General features: G+C 40.4%; 1 protein-coding gene across 1 annotated transcript in view; it reads right to left on the bottom strand.

Annotated features, from left to right (window-relative positions):
• Positions 1-2,622: 2,622 nt before the first annotated feature.
• LOC145357986 (ATP-dependent zinc metalloprotease YME1L1-like) overlaps positions 2,623-25,513 on the bottom strand; it is a 44,854-nt gene continuing 21,963 nt past the window's right edge. The window contains exons 7-19 of the mRNA XM_080211638.1: positions 22,937-23,020; positions 21,976-22,058; positions 21,801-21,891; positions 19,952-20,104; positions 19,728-19,860; positions 18,765-18,827; positions 17,401-17,513; positions 17,164-17,319; positions 16,189-16,340; positions 12,183-12,309; positions 7,145-7,218; positions 4,034-4,120; positions 2,623-3,176 (exon numbers count right to left, since the gene is read on the bottom strand). Coding sequence (XP_080067764.1) covers positions 3,033-3,176; positions 4,034-4,120; positions 7,145-7,218; positions 12,183-12,309; positions 16,189-16,340; positions 17,164-17,319; positions 17,401-17,513; positions 18,765-18,827; positions 19,728-19,860; positions 19,952-20,104; positions 21,801-21,891; positions 21,976-22,058; positions 22,937-23,020 — 1,460 coding nt within the window. The 3' untranslated portion in view covers positions 2,623-3,032. The remainder of the gene's footprint in view (positions 3,177-4,033; positions 4,121-7,144; positions 7,219-12,182; positions 12,310-16,188; positions 16,341-17,163; positions 17,320-17,400; positions 17,514-18,764; positions 18,828-19,727; positions 19,861-19,951; positions 20,105-21,800; positions 21,892-21,975; positions 22,059-22,936; positions 23,021-25,513) is intronic.

Raw genomic sequence — 25,513 nt, 5'->3', positions numbered from 1 at the left:
CTGTTCTTGAATCAGTCTGTACATTGTCTCTGACTTTTGTTTCTTTTTCCCGACAGGTGGTGGTGGAGGGGAGTACATCCAGGGTGCGTGAGGTCCTTGATTATGCCGGCTGTTTTTCCGATGCAGAAGTGTAGAGAGTCAATGGATGGAAGGCTAGGCAGCACTAGTGTACTTATCTGCAAGGATGTTGGCCCCAATGTTTCAGGCACATTTGTACATGTTTGTTTCTGTGGAAGGTGGGACATGTACAAAGAACAAAGAAAATTACAGCCCTTCAGCCCTCCATGCCTGCACCAATCATGCTGCCTGACTGAACTAAAACCCCCTACTCTTCTGGGGTCCATAATCCCTCTATTCCCATCATATTCATGTATTTGTCAAGAAGCTCCTTAAAAGTCACCATCATACCTGCTTCCACTGCCTTCCCCAGCAGCGAGTTCCAGGCACCCACTACCCTTTGTAAAATACTTGCCTAGTACATCTCCTTTAAACCTTGCCCCTCACACCTTAAACCTATGCTCCCTATAACTGACTCTTCCACCTTGGGAAAAGCTTCTGACTATCCACTTTGTCCATGCCACTCAATCTTGTAGACTTCTATCAGGTCACCCGTCAACCACCGCCGTTCCAGCGAGAACAAACCAAATTTCTCCAACCTCACCTCATAGCTAATGCCCTCCATATCAGACAACATCCTGGTAAATCTTTTCTGTACCCTCTCCAAAGCCTCCACATTCTTCTGTTAGTGTGGCAACCAGAACTGAACACTATTCTACATGGTCCCCATGATCCTGGAATCTAAAACGCTCCCTCCTGCACCAACTCCAGTTATGCAGTGTATCTATTTTCCCATTTCTATATTCATGAGCATGTGGCACCAGGTGTAATCCAGTGATTACAAGCTTAGAGAACCTGCTTTTTAATCTACTGCTTAGCTCCTCGAATTCTTGGTGCAAGACCTCATTCTTCAGTTTACCTGTATCACTGGTACCAACATGTGCCACAACCTCTCAACAGCCTCCCCTTTCAGAATGCCCTGCAGCTAGTGACATCCCAGACCCTGGCACCAGGTAGGCAACACCATGCTGGAGTCACATCTTCGGCCACAGAAACACCTGTCTGGTCCTGACTAATGAATCCCCTATCACTATTACTCTTCCTTTCATTTTCCTCCCCCACTGTACAGTCAAGCTGCTTATGGTGCTAGAAGCTTGGCTCTAACTGCACTCTGAGTAACCAGTGTCATCATCAGCTTCCAAAATGGAATACCAATTTGTGAGCGGGACCCCAGGGTACTCCTGCACCACCTGCCTGTTCTTCCTGGACTGCCTGATGGTCACCCATTCCCTTCTTTCCTCCAAGTCCCTTGAGCTGCACTGTAACCACCTCTCCAAACATCCTATCCATGTAACTCTGAGCCACATGGATGAGCCACAAGGTCTGCAGCCATTGTTCAATCTCCAAAGCCTGGAGCTCCAGTTTCTGCAGCTGGGAGTAGTTCCTGCAGACATGGTCACTTAGGACACTGTTCAAATCCAAGATTCCTCACTTGTGACAAGCCACACATTGCACTCGGCTGACTTCACCTGATATGTTTTAAATGTAAAATTTACATCTTAATACTAGAACAAATGTAGATAGATAGAGATAATAAATAATACTTTTCCTAATAAATATTTCTTTTAGCTTCAGCTATTTAAACACAGTCCTCAATATCACCAGTTTACCGCTTTCTTGTGCCATTATTCAAACTCAAACTGTTGTCAGCAGACAGTTCCAAGTGCAACATTTCACTCAATTGACCAGAAACATTAAAAATCATTTCCAAAGGACCATGCAGGTATACACGCAGCTTTAAAAGGGAATAATTAGTACTAATGCTGAGAGATCATAAGAAAAATGAATTCTTTTTTTAAAATGGGGAAACAGGTCTGCAACACATTCAATTGTTTTCAGTTTAAGATGACAGCCATCCTAGGGTCCTGTATTACATAAAGATTTCAAATTTAAAAGACTAAGAACACACACTAAATAGCAAAGTGATATCTCTTTAAACATGAATTACACCAGAGTGACACTGGGCAATAACATCAGTCAAGACCATGTGCCTTCTCCTTCCAGGGAAACCACATTAGCAAGTAAAATGTATTTTACATTCTTGACTTCAATAAAGCAAATGCAATATACAGTACAAGAAATTTAGATACGATCTTTTTATTTTGGGTGTCAATAGAAATCTCAATCTGAGGTACTTTACTGCTAATATTCAAAATAAAAAGTACAACTTTAATAAATTTTCTATACATTCGCTGGTTTCCAATTCCTACAATACACTGTTTATTCTACATTACAGCAAAAAGGATGAGGGGAAATATTTTTGCACACTGTGCAATTATGTCCTGACAGCTACTTAAGGCAAAGCTAGTGGTAGCTTAACAAGTACCTATTTTTGCAGCTCGTGCACTTCAGCATCAGAATGATTCTTGCTTTAATATTACAAACCCCAGAAACATTGAGTACAGAAAAGATAATGAAAGGTTGGAATGCCCTGTAGCAGTCTAGGGATAAATAGACAAATAAATGAACAAATACCTGAATGACTCAATGATGAAAGCAACTATGCAACATTTCATCAGATTTTAATTTTACTGGGAAGCACTCACCAAAATTGCATTTCAAATGTGTACATAAATAGACTTAAAATACAAAGAGGGAAAAAAAGAAAATAGTTGAAGGCAACAATGCTCACCATCTTTAGGTCTTACACTACACAGAGCAAAATGTTCATAAGTGTTCTTAAAAATGCATCCATTTATTCAATGGGCATGGTTGAGCAGAGATTTAAAATAGCTCCAGAGCACAGATTTCAGGTATTTTCACAGAGTGAATTCTTATTTTCTGTGGCTATGAAAATACTAACAATGCTCTCCAGAGTTAAAACTGCCTATAGTATACATTCAGTGGGCTACTGCTCTTCCACATATATACATCTGAGTAAATAACATGGACCAAGTCTCTATTCCAATGGGAAGTTATTTCAGTTCAAGTCTTTTTCCCTCAAGGACCATCTGTATCTCTTTGGCATCCAGGGTCTCATACTTCAATAAAGCTTCTGCAAGAGTTTTGTGTTCTTTTGCATGAGTCTTCAAGATTTGCTTCGCCCGGTCATAAGAATCCTGTATTTAAATAAAAGATTTTTAGCACAACCTCAAAAGAAGTGTGACTGATATAGAGCAGACACTAAGCAAGTGAATGTTTACTGTTGTCATACAAACAATTTGACCCACCACACATGGAACAATACTGAAAATTAAAATAAATCAATGGATGGGGGAAAAAAATGCAGAGAGTGGGCTGCAAAAAGGGACGGGGGAAGCACAGGCCCAAAGTGAGGGTTGGGCAAGGACACCAAATGTGTAAAAAAAAAGATAGATTTGCAGTCTCCTAGCACCTTTAAAGGACATGGTGGCATAGTGGTTGGCACTGCTGCCTCACGGCTCCAAGGACCTGGATTTAATTCTAGCATTGGGCAAGTGTGGGGTGTGCACATTCTTCCCCGTGTTTGCATGGGATTCCCCCAGGTGCTCCAGGTTCCCCCGTCAGTCCAAAGATTTGCAGGTTAGATGGAAAGGCCATACTAAATTGCTCCTTAGTGTCCCGACATGTAAATTAGATGGATTTACCATACATATGGGGTTTTGTAGATAGGGTCCAGGTAAGTTACTCTGTTAGTGCCTCAGTGCAGACTCGGTGGAGTGAATGGCCTCTTCTGCACTGTAGGGATTCTATGATTCTACGGGCAATTAAGTACTTTTTAAAATCAGTGGTCACTGTTGTGAGGGAAAAGCAGCATCTAATTTTCACATGAGCTCCCATAACCTACAAACGGTGGCACCCAATAGCTTAGTTGTACTGTGACTGGCATAGTGATCCAGAAACCCTGGATAATGCTCCAGGCACTAAGTTTGAATCTAAATATATTTAGATGTTTCAGTATTGCATTAGTTAACACTTCTAATATAAATAATCTTACCCTCAATAATATCCTGACTTCTTGTTCAATAGCAGATTGAGTGTCTGGACTTACTCTCTCTGGATCTGCGTAAGTCATAACTCCAAGCTACAGGTAAAAACAAAATAGGAATATGAACACAACACTGCATGACAGCTTTCTTCCAGGATGTGTCACCCAACAAGAAACTGCAACCTTGCAGTTAACAGCGAAAGATGACAAAATTAGAACGCAAGCTACTTTTGTAAAGATGAAAAGGATGTCAGTTATCCACTTAACCTCATTAATGAGATGTTCTGTTAAAGTACAACTAGAGATGTACACAAGAGTTGAAGATGGATTATAGATGAGATTGAAATTAGCTGAATTAATTTCCATAACACAAACTGAAATTAATGGGTACAAAGTGCCAGATTTTTCTGCTCCAAAGCAGATGAATGGAAGGATGACAGAGTAAAGTGACCACTCAGAGTGGAGGGTAGGCATGCACAAGTCACAGGTGAGTCAGAAAGAAGAAAACATTTTGAAGGTTAGTGGCATAGTGTAAGATAGTAAGTTATCTACCTTAGAGCTATACAAAAGGAGAGTAGAAGGGACACACTGAAGATACTGTAAATCCATCTAATTTACAGTAAGTACATAGGAACTAACAGAAATAACTTGCATGCAAATTCCTTTAAGCTTCCAACAAGATGCATAGCCATATTCTCTAGAATACTGGGCTTTTGGTGATGGACAAATTATTAGAATCAAATTCAAGAGCCAAGATAAAATGTCACTTAGAAAGGCAGAGATTAATGAGGAATAGTCAGCATATTTTTATTAAGGGAAAGTCATGCCTTTCTAATGTAAATGAATTTTTTGAGGAAATAACAAGGAGGATCGATGAGGGTAGTGCAGTGGATGTGGTTTACACGGATTTTAGAAAGGCATTTGACAAGATGCCATATGTCAGACTGGTCAAAAAAGTAAATACCAATGGAAAACGGGGAAATGAGAGGGATTGGATCCAAAATTGGCTCAGTGACAGGAAAGGGTAATGACTGTCAGAATGTTATAGTGAATGGAAATCAGTTCCCAGTGGCATTCCATTGGGCTGTGTTGGGTCCCCTGCTGTTCTGGCATAAATTAATGATCTGGATTTAAATGTGGGAGGGATGATTGGGAAATTTTCAGATTAAACAAAAATCAGTCACGTAGATGCTAATGAAGCTGTGGACTCCAGAACGTTATCAATGGTTTGAAGAGTGGCAAATGGAATTCAATTGAGAGAAGCGTGAGGCAATGCATTGAGGGGATTAAAAAAAGCAAGGGAAAAGGAAGTGATGAAGCTGATTGATCAGGGTAGGGCAGTAGATAATCGCTACATGGACTTCAGTTATGCCTTTGACAAGGTCCCTCATGGCAGACTGGTGCAGAAGGTGAAGTCACATGGGATCAGAGATGAGGTAGCAAGGCGGATGCAAAACTGGCTCGGACAAAGAAGACAGAGGGTAGCAGTGGAAGGGTGTGTTTCTGAATAGAGGGCTGTGACAAGTGGTGTTCCTCAGGGATCAGTACTGGGATTGTTGCTGTTTGTAAAATGATTGAGGAAAATGTAACTGGATTGATTAGTAAGTTTACAGACAACACAAAACGTTGGTGGATTTACAGATAGCGATGAGGACCATCACAGGATACAGCAGGATATAGATCAGTTGGAGACTTGGGCAGAGAGATGGCAGATGGAGTTTAATCTGAACAAATGTGAGGTAATGCATTTTGAAAGGTCTAATACAGATAGGAAATATACAATAAATGGCAGAACACTTAAGAGTATTAATAGGCAAAGGGATCAGGATGTACAGGTACACAGGTCACTTAAAGTGGCAATGAAGGTGGAGAAGGTAGTCAAGAAAGCATATAGCATGTCTGCCTTCATCAACCGGGGTACTGAGTTTAAAAATTGGCCACACTTAGAACAGGTCGCCACACTACCAGGAGGATGTGGAGGCTTTGGAGAGGGGACAGAAAAGATTTACCAGGATGTTGCCTGGTATGAAGGGCATTAGCTATGGGGAAAGGTTGGAGAAACTTGCTTTATTCTCACTAGAGCTACGGAGGTTGAGGGGAGACCTGATGTAAGTCTCCAAGATCATGAGAGGCATGGACAGAGTTGTTAGTCAGAAGCTTTTTCTCAGGGTGGAAATTTCTAGGGGGCATAAGTTTAAGATGCAAGGGGCAAGGTTTAAAGGAGATGTATGAGGCAGATTTTTTTTTTGAAAACAGAGTAGTGGGTGCCTGGAACGCTTTGCCGGGGAGGTAGCGGAAGCGGATACGGTAGTGACTCTTAAGGGGCATCTTGACAAGTACGTGAATAGGATGGGAGTAGAGGGATATGGTCCCCAGAAGGATAGGGAGTTTTAGTTGTCAGGTAACATGATCGATGCAGGCTTGGAGGGCCAAAGGGCCTGTTTCTGGGCTGTAATTTTCTTTGAAAATTTTCTTTGTTCTTTGAATAATCAAAAAACAAGGGCTATATTGAGAGAGGTAAAGGAAGCGAGATACCTTAGAATACATGCCCATATTGTCATTGCTGACAGGTAGATGAGGTGGTAAAAAAATCATATGGAATCTTTTCCTTTCTAGCACAAGGAATAGAATACTAAAACAGGGATGTGATGCTGGAATTGTATAAAATGCTGCAGTTTTGATACAGCTCTGGTCATATTACAGGAAGAACATAATTGCTCTGGAAAGATTTATAAGAATGTTGCCAGGAATCGAAAATTGCAGCTATAAAAAAGATTAGTTCGGCTGGGGCTATTCTCTATAGAGCAGAAGCAGCTGAGGAATGACTTAATTAAGATGCAGATAGGTTGTGGTTGATTTTCAAATCATTTAATTGACCTTGTATTTTATTCATAATATTGAGAACACAAAATGGGAAGTTAATAAGCAACACAAAAACTGACATTTAGTTTAACTGAGGAACGATAATGATAAATCACTGTTGAGGTGTGAAGAACAGTCCATAGACAACACTGGTAGATACTTCAAGCAGATCCAAGCAACATTTACATTGCAGTTAACTTAAAACATTGGTACAACAAATTTGAGTAGAGTTTTAATAAATAAGAATCAACTTTTTACCTTTTCACTCATTCCAAATTTTGTAACCATCAACTTGGCTATTTTGGTTGCATTATCAAAATCACTTGAAGCACCTAAATATAAACAAGCAAGTGTTTTTATTATACTGTACTCTAACAACAGATGATGAAATAGATAAATTTCAAAAAAGAGAAACAAAATTTGTAAAGGATATTAAAATAAACCTTTTTTTTACAATTATATGTTAGGAAAAAGAGGGTGCTCAGAAGCAATATAGACCATTTGAAAACTGGGAATGCCGATAGTCAAAAAAATAAAAAAAATGGCTCACACAATGAATAACTGGTGTCAGTATTTACTGTAGAGCTTGGTAGATATTCCAGGAAAAAATTAGTACTGAAACAGGGACAGGGCCTTAGCCAAACTGACATGAGCAAAATAATGAAGAAAATCACAGCACTGAAGAACAACATATCCCAAGGACCAGCTGGATTTCCATCCTAGGTCATGAAAGGAATAATGCGGCAACATTGCAGATGCCCAATACTTAAAATGGAGACGGGACATGCCCAATCATTTTAGATTAGTTGACTTAACATTAATGGTAGCAAAGATAATGGAATCCTTGCTATGTGAGGGAATTGAAGATGATCTAGAAATTAGAATTATCAATGAATACTCAGCACAGATTTCAAAACAGAAAATCTTGCATTTTTGAGGAGGTAGGGAATGGTAATGCAATAGCTCCAATTTATCTGAATTTCAAAGGCTAAACTAATAAATAAAGGTAATCGGGAATCAAGGAACAAGTGGCAAAATGGATTGCTAGCTGGTTTCAAGACAGAAAACAGTAGTTATTCGGAGTCGTAGAGTTGGGAAGGGCGGTGCTGCATGAAGTGCGGAGACCATTTCTGTTTACAATTTGCATCAAGGATTTGAAATTTTAAAAAAATTGCATCATGAGCACAACACCAAATTTTAGGATTAGAGAGGAAGTGTTAGTCAACACTGACAGGGACTGAATTACTGGAGGACATTAATAAATTTACAGATGGGCAAATAAAGTTCAACACAGATAAATACGAGATTGTATCTTTTGGTAAGAAGAATAGGGGAGTGGTCACTCATTATTTGGAAATGCAAGTCTAAGTAGGATTGAGGAACAAAAGGGTCTTGAATACAAAGGCGCCAATCACCAAAAGCTGCACCTTAGGATTGCAAGACCATGAAGAAAAAGCAAACCAGATTTTGACAGTGTGCAAATGCTTTTGCAAGAGGAAGGTCTTCAATATAAGATAGTCACCAAAATATCCAATAGGGAATACAGAGGAAACTTCTTTACCCAAAGTGTGAGGAATGTGGGGAATATGCCACTACAGGGACTACTGAATTCATTTTTTTCCCCATGGAATGCAGGCATCATAGGCAAGACCAGCATTTATTGCCCATCTCTAATTGCCCTTGCACCTTCTTGAACTGCTGCAGTTTACGTGGCGTAGGTGCATCCACAGTGCTTTGAGGAAGGGGGTTCCAGGAATTATTTTTCTTGGAAGGAATGTAGGTGTCACTGGCAAGGCCAGAATTTGTCGTCTATCCCTAATTGCCTTTGAACTGAACGGCTTGCTAAGCTATTTCAGAGGGCAATAAAGAGTCAACAACATTGCTGTGGGTCTGGGATCACATGTAGGCCAGACCACGTAAGGTTAGCAGATTTCCTTCCCTAAAAAAAAAATCAGTAAACCAGGTGAAATTTTAACGACATTTGATAGTAGCTACATGGTTACCATTGCAGAACATGGCTTCGAATTTCAGATTAATTAATTGAATTTAAGTTTTACCAGTTGCCATAGTGGGATTTGAACCGATACCTGAAAGATTCCACCCCCACCCGCCCCATAATTGCCACCAGACCTCAGTTTTTCCAGCATTTTCTGTTTTTAGGATTCCAACATCCATAGTATTTTGCTTTTATTTAAGCATTTGAGGGAGAAGGGAATAGATGGTTATGATAGCAGATTTAGAAAAGGAAAAATGGGAAAAAGATAGAGTGCAACATAAATACCAGTGAGGAGTGATTAAGGCAAATGGTCTGCCTTTGTGCTGTATACTCTAAGTAAAGTTCACAATTCAAAAGCTGTTTCTTTAGATTGGAAAACTGCACGTGTCCCATTATTTAAGGGAGATGAGAGATGGAATGAGTGCTCTAGTTTCTTCCCAGAGTCCAAAAATATGCAGGTTTGGTGGACTGGCCATGCTAAATGGGCAGGATTACAGGGATTGGGGGGTGGAAGGGCAGGGACGGTCTGGGTAAAACACTGTCAGATAGTCAGCGTAGACTCGATGGGCCGAATAGCCTCCTGTAGGGATCCTATGAAATCCAAGGATTACAGACCAGTTAGCCCAACAACTTCTGCAAAGAAATTAAGGGTGACTGAAAATTTTCAGCTGATTAGAAAGAGCCAGTATGGATTTTTGAATAGGTTATGTCTGGTAAACCTGACTGAATTATAGGAGTAGCAGGAGACCAAGAGTAGGGATAATGGGCAGGTAATCTGCAGAACAGCTCGACTCCAGCTCGACAGACTGGAGGGACTGATTGTGGACAAGTCCCCAGGACCGGATGGAATGCATCCAAGGGTTCTGAAAGAAATGGCGGAGGTGATAGTGGATGCCTTGGTGATTATTTTCCAAACGTCACTGGATTCCGGGGAAGTGCCGGAAGATTGGAAAATGGCTAATGTTACGCCATTGTTTAAGAAGGGTAGCAGGCAAAAGGCAGGGAATTATAGGCTGGTTAGTTTAACGTCTGTTGTAGGTAAAATGTTAGAATCCGTGATCAAGGAGAAAATAGCGAGGCATCTTGAGGAGAATTGTTTGATAGAGCAGACGCAGTACGGTTTCATTAAGGGGAAGTCGTGTCTGACTAATTTATTGGAGTTCTATGAGGATGTGTCTAGGGCGGTGGATAAAGGAGAGCCGGTGGATGTGGTGTTTCTTGATTTTCAGAAGGCGTTTGATAAGGTGCCTCACAAGAGGTTATTACAGAAGGTTAGGGGGCATGGAGTTGGGGGTAGGGTGTTAGCGTGGATAGAGGATTGGCTGTCAAATAGGAGGCAGAGAGTGGGGGTCAATGGGTGCTATTCGGATTGGCAGTCGGTGACTAGTGGAGTGCCCCAGGGGTCGGTGCTGGGGCCTCAGCTATTTACCATTTATATAGATGATCTGGAGGAGGGAACCGAGTGTAGGGTGTCGAAGTTTGCTGATGACACCAAGATTGGTGGAACGGCAAATTGTGCGGAGGGTGTGGAGAGTCTGCAGAAGGATCTAGATAGGCTGGGCGAATGGGCCAGGAACTGGCAAATGAAATTTAACGTTGGCAAATGTGAGGTTGTCCACTTTGGTAGGAATAATGGTAGGAAGGACTATTACTTACGTGGCGAAAAACTGCAGCATGCGACGGTGCAGAGGGACCTCGGGGTCCTTGTGCATGAGTCGCAAAAACCCAGCCTGCAGGTGCAGCAGGTGGTCAGGAAGATGAATGGGATGCTGGCCTTCATAGCGAGGGGGATTGAATATAAAAGTAGGGAGGTCTTGCTGCAGCTGTATAGGGCACTGGTGAGGCTGCAGCTGGAGTACTGTGTGCACTTTTGGTCGCCGCACTTACGCAAGGATATTTTGGCCTTGGAGGGAGTGCAGAGGAGGTTTACTAGGCTGATAACGGAGTTGAGGGGGTTGAACTAGGAGGAGAGGCTGAATAAACTAGGCTTGTACTCGTTAGAGTTTAGAAGAATGAGGGGAGATCTCATTGAGACATACAAGATGAATGGGATGGACAGGATAGAGGTGGAGAGGCTCTTCCCGCTCAGAAAGGACAGTAGAACTGGGGTTTAGAACAGAGTTGAGGAGGAACTTCTTCACTCAAAGGGTGGTGAATCTCTGGAATTCTCTGCCCGTTGAAGTGGTGGAGGCTGCCTTGCTAAATATTTTTAAGACACGGGTTGATAGGTTTTTGATAGGCAAAGGGATTAAGGGTTATGGGGAGAGGGCGGGAATGTGGAACTGAGCCACGACAGATCAGCCATGATCTTATTGAATGGCGGGGCAGACTCGAGGGGCTAGATGGCCTACTCCTGCTCCTATTTCTTATGTTCTTATGTAACACAACTAAGTGGTGTCCCATAAGGAACAACGCGAGGACTTCAACTAATCTGTATTTACACCTTTACCGAAGCTGTAATAAAAAAAAAGACACATCGGAATTAGCCAATTACAAAGTTGGGCAGTTTTGAAAGCACTGTAGATGGAAACACAATTACAAAAAGATATTAATAGAATCAGTGAAACTGTAGTAAGCTGATTTCAATGCAGGAAAACATGAGGTCACCTACACTGGGCCTAGAAAGCACAGAATGGACCATTTCCCAAATGATTAAAAGCCAGAAATATTGGAGATCGAATGTGACTTGGTGATGTTTAACTACATAGATTAATGAACGACACAGAAAATAATCAAAAAGACTAACTGAATGCTGGGCTAGATTATAATGGGTTAGAAGACATGCTTCAGCTAAATGAAGCCACACACTGCAGTATTGTCAGCAGTTCTGGATACCACACCTTATGAAGGATGCACAGACTTTGGAAGGAGAGCTGCACAGACTCCCAAGAGATTATACAAACTAGATTTGTATTTCCTGTAATTTAGGGAGAATTTGATCAAAGTTTTCAAGAATTAAAGGTAACCGATAGGAACGAAACTACTTTTCCTGTTCTTATGACAAGGGAACACTGTCTACAAGTTAGAAACAGATCCTTTAGGAGGAGTGAAACGAGAAAATATTTCTGCATATGGAAGGTAGAAGTTTAGAACTCTTCCACAAATGGCAATTGATGCAAGATCAATTGCTAATTTTAATCTGAGATTGATAGATCTTTGTTAATCTAGAATATTAAATCATATGGGCCAACAATAGGCATATGGAGACAGGGCACAGATCAGCTGTGATCGCAATGAATGACAAGGAAGGGTTGAGTTGCTAAATGATCTACTCTTGCTCTTGTGCTCCTTAATACAAACCTGTGGTAATTTGTTCTGTTCCAAAGATGAGTTCTTCCGCTACTCTGCCACCCATACTGACATCCATTTGAGCTAGCAACTGAGCTCGTGTTTCACTCCATCTGTCACTTTCTGGTAACAAGGATACCTGAGAGAGAATTATGTTACAAGAAAGCTCACTATATAAACTCCTTAGTAACCCTCTGCAAGTCTTTGTAAAGCATGCACTTAAAAATCTAAAGTTTAAAAACAAAGTTCTAATTTTAAAATTCAGCAGCTTTTAAATTCCTAATCCAATTCTAGACAAATTGAAACAGCAAATCTTCCACCATTCTTACTTATATAATACTGATTCTGACTTTAAATACATTTTACCTTGTGGAATAAAAGTGACAAAAGCAATAGAGATACAAAACTGGTCAAGTGACAGGAAACAGAGTATTGATTAACATTTATTTTTTGGACTGGGTAGGAGATTTTTAGCAGAGCTCTGCAGGGATTGGTGTCAGGATCCTGCTCTCCTGATATATACATGAATGACTAGATCTGTGTACAGGGGACAATTTAAAAAATTGTGGAATTGACAAAACTTGGAAGCATTGCTAATTGTGAGGCTAGTGTACAAGCTCAAAAGGGCTTTAGTTAGTGGAACGGACGGAGAAGTGGCAGATAAAGTTTAAGAAAAGCGTGAAGTAGTAGCAAGGCAGAGAGGCGATATAAAATCTTCATTCACAGTAGGTCAGATTGAGAGCACAGTTAATAAAAACATACAGCATCCTCTGCTTTATCAATAGGGGCACAGAGCACAAGATTACATTGAATGTGCTCTACACAATGGCCACAGCTGGAGTATTGTGTCCAGATCTGGATGATGTACTTTAGGAAGGACGTGAAGATACTTGAGAGACTGCAGAAAAGATTCAGGAAAACAGTTCCTAGGTTATGGTATGAAGATGGATTGAAGAAATTATGCAGAAGGCTGAAAGGAGATTTGACAGAGGCATTCAAAATTATCATGGGGCTGCACAGAGTGGATAGGAAAAAAAAGTGTTCCCGCTTGATAAAAGATTGAGAACAAGAGGACACAGATTTCAACTAACTAGTAAAAGAAAAAAGCAATAACGAGAAAAAAACATTTCTACACAGGAAGTGGTTAAGATTTGCATGATGTGTCTGTGATAGAGACAGGTTGAAGCAAAGCATTCAAAAGGAAATTAAAGTTATTACCTGAAAAGGAAGAACGTGCAGGGTTACAGGAAGAAAACATGAAATGACACCAAGTAAACTGCTTATTTGGAGATACAATGCAGAAATGATGGGCTGAATAGACTCCTTCTGTGTGGTAACAATTCAATGATTGTGATTCTGATATACACTTAGCAATTTTTCAGTCAGGCAAGGCATGAACGGTGGAGTAAACAAATGTTACAAACATCCAAACTCTCAATTCATGTGTTTTAGAAACCAGAAGCTGTTTCAACAGGTTGATTAATGGTAACACGAATGAGGATCTGGTAAGCAAACAGTTCAAAAAATAATGGGTATTTATTTCATGAGGTCAGAATTAAAACTGAGAAAATTAAAACAGTTGAAGACTCATGTTTTTGAGGTCCAGGGACAGCGGGTCCACAAATATTTCAATAAGGGATTTAAATTATTCATGTGTTTCCCAGATCAATGAAGCTAAAAGGGAGTTTCCCATTGGAATCAGCAAGTCTGGAAAGAGAGCTGTTAACGCCATTAGAGATGTAAATTATTTGTGCATGTCATAGAATCAATGGGTTGTTTTGAAGGTAAAAAGATAATTCATTTGCTTTTTCTTCGAAGCATTCCAATTTATTCCACGGACATAAGAACGCAAGAAATAGGAGCAGCAGTAGGCCAGCTCGCCCTTTGAGCCTGCCCCACCATTCAATAAGATCACAGCTGATCTGAAGTGGATCAGTTCCGCTTTCCCACCTGCTCCCCATAACCCTTAATTCCCTTGTCTATCAGAAGTCTATCTACCTGTGACTTAAACATATTCAACGAGGTAGTCTCCACCACTTCAATGGGCAGAGAATCACCACCCTTTGAATGAAGAAGTTCCTCCTCAACTCCATTCTAAACTGACCCCCCCCGCCACCCCTTATTTTGAGGCTGTGCGCTCTAGTTCTGGTTTCCTTTCTAAGTGGAAATAATCTCTCTACCTTTACCCTATCTAGCCCCTTCATTATCTTGCAAGTCTCTATAAGATCCCCCCTCAGCCTTCGAAACTCCAACAAGTACAGGCCCAGTCTATTTAATCTCTCCTCATAAGCCAACCCCCCTCATCTCTGGTATCAACCTGGTGAACCTTCTCTGTACTCTCTCGAAGGCCAATATATCCTTTCACAAATAAGGGGACCAAAACTGCACACAATACTCCAGTTGCAGCCTCACCAGTGCCCTGTACAGTTGTAGCAAGACCTCCCTGCTTTTATATTCTATTCCCCTCATGATAAATGCCAACATTCCATTTGCCTTCTTGATCACCTGCTGCACCTGCAAACTGAGTTTTTGCGATTCGTGCACAAGGACCCCCAGGTCCCTCTGCACAGTAGCATGCTGCAACTTTTCACCATTTAAATAATATTCCATGGGCTGGGAGAGCAGGTTTAGGAAAATTTCTGTTTAAATTTATCCGTTTGTTTTTGCTCAGAGAGACAGGTGATCAGCAGTCAACTTGTTGGTGTTTGCAGAAAGTAGAGATAGAATCTGCCAGGAGCTGTAAACTAGCTATGGGGCCAGGATATGTACAGGAACTGTGGGAACAGACTGGGAAAAAACAATCCGAGTACGTGCAAAGCCAGGACCAGGAGCGTAGAGGTCATTAGGATCCATGGGGGTTCTTGATCTTCAAATTACTAAACTGGAATGCAATGACACCTATCTTGAGCTGACAAGTCCACAATTGTTCAATTTTGAAGTACAGTTGGAGAGTTGCTGAGTCAAAAGCTGATGGAAGGGCTCCAATGAAATCTTATTCCTCAGATATTAGCTGGAATACTGAGAAGAAATCATGGTGAATTCTAGAGCAGTTGACGTACTTGGTTTGGTTCCAGGAGAAGTAACTTTCAAAATCTTGTATTGTAAAGGGGAACTGGATTTACTTACAAATCTTGACAGACTGTAGTATCAATTGTACTTGGTGTATGTTTTTCTATAGAGTAAAATTAGTTCTGGTTTAAAAACAGTGAAACCCTGTGAAAGTTCTTTCAGTTAGTCACTGGATGTTTGAGTTTCTCTTAAAAGTGTTAATGGTCTCTATGGAGATCATAGCATATTATTTTGTGTAACATAGGAAAAGTGACCTTTTGAATGATGTTACATAAATGAAAGCAAAAAACTGCAGTGGTATGTCAAGTAATAATCATCTACAAAAGCAATTACTCTTTTGTCAAACTGTTAACATTGCAATACTGCAACATGCTGCCAGTTAAAACTGGATTTAAAAATTCAACATTCAGGACAATATTTACATTGCATTAGTTCCATTTTAAGCTTGGTATGGCTACTGCTCTGATCAAGCCCCCAAAAAACTACAAAGGGTTGTGAACAATGCCCAGTCCATTGTGCAAACCAGCCTCCCATCCATTGGCTCCATTTACACTTCCCGCTGCCTCAGAAAAGCAGCCAACATAACCCAGGATCCCACACACTCTGGATATATTCTCTTCCACCTTCTTCCATTAGGAAGACACAAAAAAATCTGAGAACACATACCAACCAACTCAAAAATAGCTTCTCCCCTGCTGCCATTAGGTTTTTGAATGGATTGACCTTATATCAAGGTTGATCTTTAGCTATACCCTAACTATGCCTGTAATACTATATTCTACATCCTTCTTTCTTTCTCCCTTTGTCTCTATGAACTGTATGCTTTGGTTGTATAGTGTGCGAAGAAACAATACTTTGCACTGTTTACCAACTGCCAATAATAAATCAAATCAAAAACAGATCATTCACTTCTTGCAAGACAAAAGCGTAAATGTGATTTCACACTTACATGTCCGAGGGTAGGTCCTCTTGGCATTATTGTAGCTTTGTTAATAGGCATAGCATTTTTTGTAAAATGTGCTACTATAGCATGTCCCGATTCATGATATGCTGTGATTGTTTTGTTTTTAGCATCAATCTCAATGCTCCTGCGTTCTGGACCTATTGCCGCAGACAACAGTTATAAATAAAAAGAACCTTTTCAAAAAAGACTGCACTTGAACAAATGTCTTACGATATCAGTTTTTTGTTTAAGACAGTCAAATATTCAAACATCTTAATCCATACAATAATCAGAATATACAGTTTCACCATTAAATTGTTACGAATTCATTGTGCAGTTTTTGAAATATTTTAAAAGCGACAACTTGAGTGGCTATTTAATTATTGATTCAGCCGAAACAGAAGTGAGCTTTTGCAAATCATGTTTTACTAAGCCAGGCCCTTTTGGTTCAGAAGAGTTTCTGAAAATACAAGTCACGCAACTTAGTTCCATAAAACTATGGCAGCATGGTGGCATAGTTGTTAACATGGCTGCATCATAGTGTCAGGGACCTGCTTGGGTCACTGTGCGGAATTTGCACATTCTCCCCATGTCTGCGTGGGTTAGCCAGGTGCTCTGGTTTTCTCCCACAGTCCAAAAGATGTGCTGGTTAAGTGCATTAACCATACTCCCTCAGTGTACCCAAACAGATGCCAGAGTGTGGCAACTAGGGGAATTTCACAATAACTTCATGCAGTGCGAACATAAGCCTACTATATCACTATTAAACTTCTAAAAAAATGACAAACTTATTTGAGCTAATTTCATAATGCAAAATGCAGCATTAAACACAAACAGTCAACTAACAAACTGCAAATTAAAAATATATCCAAATCTTTATCTTGGATTTTCCAAATTACTACTTTTGAGAAAGGAAGTTCAAAAAACTTCACGGGAAGAGATATTAGAAAGTCATGACTCACATAGCTGATTAGAACATACCCATAAGGATTTTGTCCTTGGCAAATTCCAGGTCTTTCATTGTAACTTGGTCTTTTTCATCCACTGCTGCTTTAAGAGCAGCCTGATTAACCAGATTCTCCAGTTCTGCCCCCGAGAACCCCACTGTGCCTCTGGCGATTATTTCTGCATCAATTGCTAATAAAAAAAATCAGAGTCAGATCTCTCAGAAAATAGATTTGCAATAATTATCTTTGTTAAGGATTAGCTGCAGCTTACCTGGATCAACTTTAACTTTACCAAGATACCACTTAAGAATCTCTATTCGGCCTCTTATATCGGGTCTAGGAACTGTAACTTGCATGTCAAATCTACCTGGGCGGACAAGAGCACTATGGAGGATAAATACACAAGAAATCAGACATTAACTTGTGTCCAAACTTGGGGGATTTGCCTTACTGCATAACTATTTTTGTTGATCAATGACACCAAATCACATTTACAGTTCAGTTTGTCAAAATTACTTTAAGATTGTTAATCAAACTGCAATTTAAGCTTTTTTTGAACATCGATTCAACTGATGAACAATTAATTTGTTGAGGTAGATTTACAAACCTTTGGTCATCAGGACACTTAGCAAGAATTCTAGTATAAGAGGAAAACAACAGTTTATGTTGTATAAGAGAGTACTGACTGGTTTGCAGGTGTACTCTGTGGATGCTGTGTGATCAAACCAAAAAGACATCCTTGCCTATCACATAAATATGAGTATGGTCATACATTTCATTGGCAGTGTGATACTAAATAAGCCATACGTCAAACGATTGGCAGATCGTATCAACCAGTCTGTGCTTGCAAAATTCAAAACAGCACTCAACATCACAAGATTCTGCAATTGGACAAGATTTGCCAAATAATCTTTATTGTGCTAAGAATTACGCTGACGGCCAATTTAAGATCGTCAGTTGGGCTTGCAGTACGGTCCATTTGTATATACTGGAAGCTGCATAAATTAATACACAGGGTCCTGTTCTTTGCAGACAGAAATAATACGTACACCCATTGTGCCTGTTTCAGCTAAATAAAATAAGTGACTGCCATTCACTGATTCATTCCCCAGGCAATTTGTCTAGTTTAAATTTTAAGCAGTGTTTGGCAGTCACCTGTCAATCCCCATCAACTGGTACATGCTCCATGGCAATGCCACCAATCAAAATCCACTTACCAATCAATCAGTACTCTTCTCATCCCAGTCAAAATGTTTTTCCCCTTTACTGGTATTCTTGCAAGTGCAAGACAAAAAGCTATGACGTGTCTCTTTTTTCAGTGATACTTAAGTTCTGTACTGCCAAACGGCTTCATACAACATTTACTGAGTGACACTGGAAGTAATGACTGTTTTACTACAGGATTTGTTTGCTATTCTGCTGCTGAATACACCAAAAAGTAAATTAGAAAGGGTTATAATAAAATGGTGTTACTCCTCAATTCCAACAAAACCTCATTCAAATAATAATGACACCAATATTCCAAGTTTTTTTTAAAATGAGGCAGCAATAAAGTTATTTCCCTTTCCCGTACAAATACATTGATTTATTAATTTTGTTTCTAAATTTGAAATGTAAAGTTCAATTTACACTTACTTGTCCAGTGCTTCAGGGAAGTTTGTAGCTCCTATTATGATGACACCTTCATTGGGCTTAAACCTGAAAAGGTTACAGCATTAGCTATTAAGGGCTATATTGTAACAAATGCATATTTAAAAATGTGTCAATAATCACCACCATTCTACTAATAGGGGCGGCAGGGTGGTTAGCACTGCCACCTCAGAGACAGAGACCCGGGTTCAATTCCCAGCTTGGGTGACTGTGCGGAAAGTGCATATTTTCCCAGTATCTGCGTGAGTTTCCTCCGTGTGCTCCAGTTTCCTCCCACGGTCCAAAGAACATGCAGGATAGGTGCATCGGCCATGCTAAATTCTCCCTCAGTGTACTCGAATATGCACTGCAGTATGGCAATGAGGGGATTTCCACAGTAACTTTATTGCAGTATTAATGTAAGCCTTTTTGTGACTCTAATAAATAATCTTACAAGATTGCTTCAAACACTTAAAAAGCACAAGTTATTTAAGGCTACAAAATGGAGACAGGCATGCATTTGTTCAAATGTTCTTGCTTTAAAAATAGCATGCTTAAAGCAATTTTAGAGAAGCACATACTATCGTCCCTTAGCTCGTGTAGTGTGCTAGTGTGAAACGCTAACATGCTTCCAGAAAGATTGATCACTGGCATATAATTAGCTTACTAACCCAGCCAAGATAACAGTGAATGCCCTACAACATGTTTCACTGGACTAATGGGAGTAACAAAAACCAAATTTGTTTTTCCAAGATTGCCACATAATGTCCCTGCTGGTCATCTGCAAGGTCAGGCAAGAATAGGACTTAACTCGGCTGTGACGGCTCTAATGAAGTTGCAAAGCTTGTACAAATTTATGTGAACAATGATCATATTGGCAATGTATTCTTTACAACAATTAATGTTCATTTAACCACACTTTTTCACCTTAAACTTTACACTTAGTATTGTGTTATTCCTTTTTCTTACCCATCCATTTCTGCCAGTAGTTGATTTATGGTCTGTCTGGAATAAGGATGCATGGGTGATTCGATTCTCTTTCCACCAACAGAATCCAGCTCATCAATAAAGATGACGCAGGGTGCATTTGCTTTTGCCTCCCCTAAAACACAAACACAAAAAGACAAGTTAAAACGAGAGAAAGCAGCATGGCGATACTGCAAAATTTTCATTGTCTAGACTGGGAAACATACTGAACAGATTCCTTATCCTGCTAGCTCCGACACCAACAAACATTTCATCAAACTCTGATCCTGACGCGTAATAGAATGGTACGTCTGCTTCGCCTGCGACAGCTCTTGCGAGGAGAGTTTTCCCATTTCCAGGGGGTCCAACTAAAAGAATACCTAAAATTAAACAAAATTGGACGTTTTAGATTCAATTGAACAGTATATTATGAATTAGCAAGTGAAATCAACATTTTAAGAATGTGTTGGCACTAAATATCTTTAGGAAAAAACTACCCTGCAGAATTAGAAGCATTAACCATGCATTAATTACTATAATCAGACTTATGATCAATTAATAGTTACTTGTTCAAATATTTCTATACAGATCATTTGAAGTCATTTTCATCAATAGACAGCAATTCTAATTAGCTTATTCTTACAATTCCTAAAACCCTCATTGAGCTCACTATATTAATGAGAATATAAAACCCTCAGGACAACGACCCAAGATGCTCATGGTCTTAATAAACAATGAATCCCTTGCTTCCAGCCTCGAGTCTTGGTCCAAATATGGAAAAATAGAAGCTTAATTCCAGGACGTGAGAGTGACTGCCCTTGTTCCCAAAGCAGCGTTCAATGGGATATGGGATCAAACAGTTCTAATAAAACTGAAGTTAATGTGAATTACAGGAAAATTTTCACTGAAAAGAGTCAGGTCCAGCACAAACTCAACATCTTATGAATCACCCATGAAGGAATTCCTTGGGACAGTGCCTCAGCACAACCATCTTCAGCTATACCCAATTCCACCCCCTCAGGTCAGACATAGGAATGTTCACGAATGATTACATTGCTCAGTTCCATTATAGAATCAGAGAATCCCTACAGTGCAGGAGGCCATTTGGCCCATCAAATCTGCATTTACCCTGGCTAGTTCCCCTGACACTAAGGGGCAATTTAACACGGCCAATCCACCTAACCCGCACATCTTTGGACTGTGGGAGGAAACCACAATACCTACCATGCAGACATGGGCAGAATGTGCAAACTCCACTGTCACCCAAACTGGGAATCAAACCCAGGTCCCTGGCACTGTGAGGCAGCAGTACTAACCACTATGCCACCCACATTCTCAGCATGCACACAAGACAAATGCTAAGGAATAACCATCTTCAACAGAAAGAAAATATAACCACCTCCCCATGACATTTAACAGTGAACCCCATCCAATCAACATCTTGGGGTCACCGTTCACCAGATATGTACACAAATATCAAAGAGATCAGAACTTTGATATTCTGTGGCAAATGACTACACAAGCCTGTTCACCATCTACAAGGCGCAAGTCAGAATGATGGAATACTCTCCATTTGTCTGGTGCAAATCCAACAACACTCAAGAAGCTTGACATCATCCTGACAAAGCAGCCTGTTTGATTAGTACCCTATACACCACTTGAATCATTCATTCTCTTAATCACTGGTACACCCGTGGCTGCAGTGCATGTCAAATACAAAACACACTACAGCAACTTGTCAAGACTTCTTCAAAGCACCTGCCAAACTCATGACATCCATCATCAAGAGCAGGAGGCATAGGAAACACCAGTATTTCCAAGCTACCCTCCAAGTAACACAACATCCTGACTTAGAAATACCTCACTATTCCTTCTGAGGTACTGATCAAAATCCTGGAGTCCCTTCCAAACGGCACTATGGCAATTACTACAGCATACTGACTGCAGTTCAAAAGGACAGCTCACGCCATCTTCTGTAGGGTTATCAGGGATGGTTTTTTTTGGAATCAGTTGTAAAACTTAGGAATGCTTGGTAATAAAAATGCATTAATGAAGTTACAATTCCAAGCTGCATACCTTTAGGCAGTTTACCCCCCAATACAGTGAACTTCTGAGGATTTTTCAAAAATTCTACTACTTCTTGTAGCTCCTGTTTTGCTTCCTCCACCTGAAATGAAGTAATAAAAATAATATTTGCAAACGAATCATTTAAAATGCAATGCACTTAGAGGGCAAGATAAACGTTACCTACCCCTTTCACATGCTCAAAGGTTACATTCTTCATCTGAATTGGGTCCACCGCTGCATCCAGTCCTGAGGTAGTACGAAATCGCACTGTTGGAAAGGTAGGTGTAAACTGAAATACTTGATCTCTACAAGCTTCCCACTTAAAATCTCACTGAACCCATGTGCAAAATAAAGCACAATGAGTGGTACTTTGCCCATCATTCACAAAAATGAACTGAACAGTGTAAGTACAATTACGTCTTTTGTCAAATACAAAGCTAACTTCAGAGAAAATAGCTTTATTGTACATCATTGATAGGAATCCAACCCTTTGATATGAAAAAAAAGAGATGAGTGAGGTATTACATCACAACCAGACAAAGCTTTCTAAGATAGAAGTTAAAGTCCATTTGAATTACAAATGAATCAACAGCATTCAGATTAACTGATCTGCACATGATTTCATTGTACAAAGTACTTCAACAGAAGACAGACAAGATTTTAACAAGGGTCAATATATTTGGAGCTGGCCTTTAATCTCAGAAATTCTGCAAAGACTTAATTAAGTGATAAGCATTAAAACTTAAAAAATAAATGAGCTTAGAACTTTTTCCCTGAAGAGTTGATAGCATTATTTATTTTCAAACCCAATTAAATATAAGGTTTTCAATTGCATATTTAATATAAGTGATTAACTTCAAAAAGGCTTAACAGATTTTTGAAGCATTCGGAGGAAATTTCAATTCCTAACACAGTGCATGGAATATTAAATACCAAGACTGTCTTCACCAAGAAACTAGGCAAGGGCATTTGTAGAGACAATACCATACAAACAATGCAATGAAATTTTTCACCTTACAATGACACAAAAATATATATCCATATATCTAAAATGCACACAAAATATTAATTTGAACTGGTAAATTGTTTTACAATAAGTGGTCAGTTGAAACTACAAAAGCAAAAATGAGTCACTGATAATTTACCAGATAAGAATGGGGTTCTAGATAGGCCATAAATCCCAAGGAGGAGGAGGAACAGAAGAACTAGTCTTGTTCTTCTTAAAGAGTCTGGGGGAAGCAAAACAGTGGTATTAATCATTCAATAGAACAGTTTCCTTAAAGTTACTAGACAGTAAGACAGTAGTGCATTTGAGAACACCACCACATTATTCCATACATTTTTGCCATAATGTTTTACACCTGCTGTTACCAACATAAGCTCTTTCATCCTCTGTCTTACGCATGTTCAAGTTTCTGTCAGTTCATTATTTTAAAGAGGCATCGTTCTGTATGCAAGTTGCACAATCTTCTTTTAACTTACTCCACCTTTTAAATTAGCTTAAATTTTTTCTTTCTGGAGTTTTTATTGTACATATTTTGGTAAACCCATTTTTCCAGTCAACAATCTTGGTTTCATTACTCTGTTCAAAAGCAAGTGGAGGTATGAGTCAAGTCAGGTTTAGCAGAGTGAAGAGATTACGTGGCACATGAACTTGATGCACAATTGTATTTAGAAGAAATTGGGTACAGCAAAGCATTGTCTGTGTAGGTCAAAGGGGTTCTATGGAAGGAACAATCTTAAAAATAGCTGAAGTGAAATAAGTCTTGGAGCGTTAAGATCCAAATCTGCTACACTGCCAGGAAGCTTAAGCAAAGACTACGTAGCAGGCTTCCCATTGGACAGAACAGCCTCAGCACATTTCCAGCATCGTCAGCTCTATGCCAGAAATTAGCACACAGCATAATAAATTATGTTAATGAATATTTAAATATTAGTGGGCCACCACTGGCCTCTCCAGTAGAAATAAGCCCCACCCACAGCTTTTTAATTAGATTCATGCTCGATTGTGCAGTGCTCAGAGCATGGGAGATTCAGTTTGAAAATCCCACTGAAAAAAAACCAGTGGGATTTATTCCCATTTTTACATGACTTCGGCACTTAGAATTTATTTGGCAGAATCCCACCCATGGAATTTGATGCAAAGATTGAGGCCATCTGTTCAGCTGCTTTCCACCTTTCTTCTAGTCTGAGGACTAAAGGCACCACCCAAGGATCACTCACACTACCTGAACAATTTCCTCTCATTTAATTCCCATCACACCCTCTCCAGGTATTGTATTGAATGGTGGAGTCAGCTTGAGGGACTAAATTGCCTACTCATAAGAACATAAGAAATAGGAGCAGGAGTAGGCCATCTAGCCCTTCGAGCCTGCCCCGCCATTCAATAAGATCATGGCTGAGCTGTCGTGGCTCAGTTCCACATTCCCGCCCTCTCCCCATAACCCTTAATCCCCTTGCCTATCAAAAACCTATCAACCCGCGTCTTAAATATATTTAGCGAGGCAGCCTCCACCACTTCAACGGGCAGAGAATTCCAGAGATTCACCACCCTTTGAGTGAAGAAGTTCCTCCTCAACTCCGTTCTAAACCGCCCCCCCCCCCCCCCTTTATCTTGAGGCTGTGCCCTCCAGTCCTACTGTCCTTTCTGAGCGGGAAGAGCCTCTCCACCTCTATCCTATCCATCCCATTCATCATCTTATACGTCTCAATGAGATCTCCCCTCATTCTTCTAAACTCTAACAAGTACAAGCCTAGTTTATTCAGCCTCTCCTCATAGTTCAACCCCCTCAACTCTGGTATCAGCCTAGTAAACCTCCTCTGCACTCCCTCCAAGGCCAAAATATCCTTGCGTAAGTGCGGCGACCAAAAGTGCACACAGTACTCCAGCTGCAGCCTCACCAGTGCCCTATACAGCTGCAGCAAGACCTCCCTACTTTTATATTCAATCCCCCTCGCTATGAAGGCCAGCATCCCATTCACCTTCCTGACCACCTGCTGCACCTGCAGGCTGGGTTTTTGCAACTCATGCACAAGGACCCCAAGGTCCCTCTGCACCGTCGCCTGCTGCAGTTTTTCGCCATGTAAGTAACAGTCCTTCCTACCGTTATTCCTACGAAAGTGGACAACTTCACACTTGCCAACATTAAATTCCATTTGCCAGTTCCTGGCCCATTCGCCCAACCTATCTAGATCCTTCTGCAGACTTTCCACACCCTCCGCGCAATTTGCCGTTCCACCAATCTTGGTGTCATCAGCAAATTTCGACACCATACACTCGGTTCCCTCCTCCAGATCATCTATTAAATGGTAAATAGCTGAGGCCCCAGCACCGACCCCTGGGGCACTCCACTAGTCACCAACCGCCAATCCGAATAGCACCCATTGACCCCCACTCTCTGCCTCCTATTTGACAGCCAATCCCCTATCCACGCTAACACCCTACCCCCAACTCCATGCCCCCTGACCTTCTGTAATAACCTCTTGTGAGGCACCTTATCAAACGCCTTCTGAAAATCAAGAAACACCACATCCACCGGCTCTCCTCTATCCACCGCCCTAGACACATCCTCATAGAACTCCAATAAATTCGTCAGACACGACTTCCCCTTAATGAAACTGTGCTGCGTCTGCTCTATCAAACAATTCTCCTCAAGATGCCTCGCTATTTTCTCCTTGATCACGGATTCTAACATTTTACCTACAACAGACGTTAAACTAAC

Source organism: Carcharhinus amblyrhynchos, chromosome 2 (assembly GCF_965287045.1).
Source record: "Carcharhinus amblyrhynchos chromosome 2, sCarAmb.v2.hapA, whole genome shotgun sequence".
In the NCBI taxonomy this organism is placed as follows: domain Eukaryota; kingdom Metazoa; phylum Chordata; class Chondrichthyes; order Carcharhiniformes; family Carcharhinidae; genus Carcharhinus; species Carcharhinus amblyrhynchos.
Note: the sequence above shows the minus strand (reverse complement) of the source record. Positions and strands in the feature narration are given on the sequence as shown.